The sequence below is a fragment of the Perkinsus marinus genome (genome assembly GCF_000006405.1).
Source record: "Perkinsus marinus ATCC 50983 genomic scaffold scf_1104296932438, whole genome shotgun sequence".
Lineage (NCBI taxonomy): Eukaryota > Perkinsozoa > Perkinsida > Perkinsidae > Perkinsus > Perkinsus marinus.
In genome coordinates, this window is record NW_003215439.1 from 1 (window position 1) to 1,503 (window position 1,503).

At 48.2% G+C, this 1,503-nt stretch overlaps 1 protein-coding gene across 1 annotated transcript; it reads left to right on the top strand.

Moving 5' to 3' along the window:
* Positions 1-120: 120 nt before the first annotated feature.
* On the top strand, positions 121-1,354 carry Pmar_PMAR003904 (hypothetical protein). Its single transcript, XM_002785451.1, has 4 exons — positions 121-342; positions 400-500; positions 545-666; positions 951-1,354. Exons 1-4 carry the CDS (start codon positions 214-216, stop codon positions 1,106-1,108), a joined length of 510 nt encoding a protein of 169 aa, XP_002785497.1. The 5' UTR covers positions 121-213; the 3' UTR covers positions 1,109-1,354.
* Positions 1,355-1,503: the final 149 nt, after the last annotated feature.

Sequence of the window (1,503 nt, forward strand, 5' to 3'; positions counted from 1 at the left end):
TTCGAACCCGGGATCTCTTGGTTTACAACGCGTGCTTTAACCGCTCCGCTACAAACTCGTTTGTCAGCTGCGATGATTGAGAGCCGTATTTGCTGGGGAGCTCGACAAACGTGTTGTGTCAGGTGTAACGTGAGGCGTTTGAGTGTTGTAGACACGTCGGCGTCGTCCTCGCTGCAAGCGGATAACCTCAGGGCATTGCTCCGTCTGTGTCCCATGGTGGAAACTCTCACGTTGAGCCGCGGTTGTGGTGTGACGCCGAATGACGTCACTGCGCTGAGTCGAGTGTGCAGGGAAACTCTGGGCAAGTTGAACACTGTGGAAATAAGGAAGGCTAAGCTTGGGGTAGTCAGGGAATAAATACACTCGCCCGGAATTGAACGTGGGTGATCCGCTGCTCAGATGCCGGCCTCTGGACCTCTTCTCGTTGAGTCGATTGTCAGACTGATGCCGTCGTCAGTGCGTTCGGTAACGTTGTTGTACACAGATATCTCAGTTTTAGGGTAGGCTTATGCGCGACTCGCCGTGTTGTCATGTTTGTGTTCAGGTATCGCTCAGTGAAGGCTCTTGCTGGTCCTGAGTATCATTCCTTTGTCGTGGAGAGAGAAAAGAAGAGCTGCGAGTCTCCTGATCCTCCAACGATGAGCGATGAATCTACTGAATTACGAGGTGGGTAGGTCAGTGTGGTAAAATTTGCACAGAATCACCCACAAGTGCTGGTGACAATATCTAAACTCTGAGGAAATTTTGGAGAATTTCTGTCCACTTGTATTTTTTCTCGATTCGTGTATGAACTTTTATGATTGATGAGGAAACTATTGAGCTCAGCTGAGGAAAACAAGTACATACTTTGCAGCAGTGAGGTTGGTTGTGCACGAACTTGATGCTGTCTCCTTTTTATCTCGAGTCGGCCCCTCATCGTTTAGAAGAGTTATTTCATCTCATGTTGTCAGAACGTTCGGCGACCGTCTCGGGAGACCCAAATGTAGAAGCAGTGAATGTGTCTTTGGGGTCTTGTGTTGAGCTTGTAGTACGCTCCCAGACGAATCGGTCCGTGGAGCTCTGCCACCTGGACCTGCCGCGCCGCCGCACATTCTCTTGGGACGTGTGATCCCATCGTGCTAAACCATGTCGCTTATTATTATCAATTTCGCTATAGTCGTATTATAACTTGTCTTTTGCTGCTAGCTTGCTATAACCACTGCTGTCTCAAAGAACTTCAATTTTTTATTATCTAAGATTGACCCGGTTACAAGGTTGGCTTTGTGAGCTTTCCTGTCTGGCTTGAATATAATGGTCACATGTGCGCTCGGTCGCATCAGTTTGGAGTTTCCTATCACTGTACTGTTTCACGGTCTTGATTCCGATTGTTGTGTTAGTCGTGAGAAGCGGCGGATTTCGTCTCCACTCTGAAACTTGGCAGTGACTAACAACACCAAAAATACCACAAGTGCGTCCCGTGAGTGATAAATAAACGACCCTGGTGCGCAATCCTAGAAACTAAAG

Excerpts from the sequence above, each read along its gene's own strand:
- Pmar_PMAR003904 (XM_002785451.1), top strand. The coding sequence starts at position 214 with ATGGTGGAAACTCTCACGTTGAGCCGCGGTTGTGGTGTGACGCCGAAT. Across the intron at positions 501-544 it reads ACAGATATCTCAGTTTTAGG|GTATCGCTCAGTGAAGGCTC; the intron begins GTAGGCTTATGC and ends GTTTGTGTTCAG. Across the intron at positions 667-950 it reads TGAATCTACTGAATTACGAG|AACGTTCGGCGACCGTCTCG; the intron begins GTGGGTAGGTCA and ends TCATGTTGTCAG.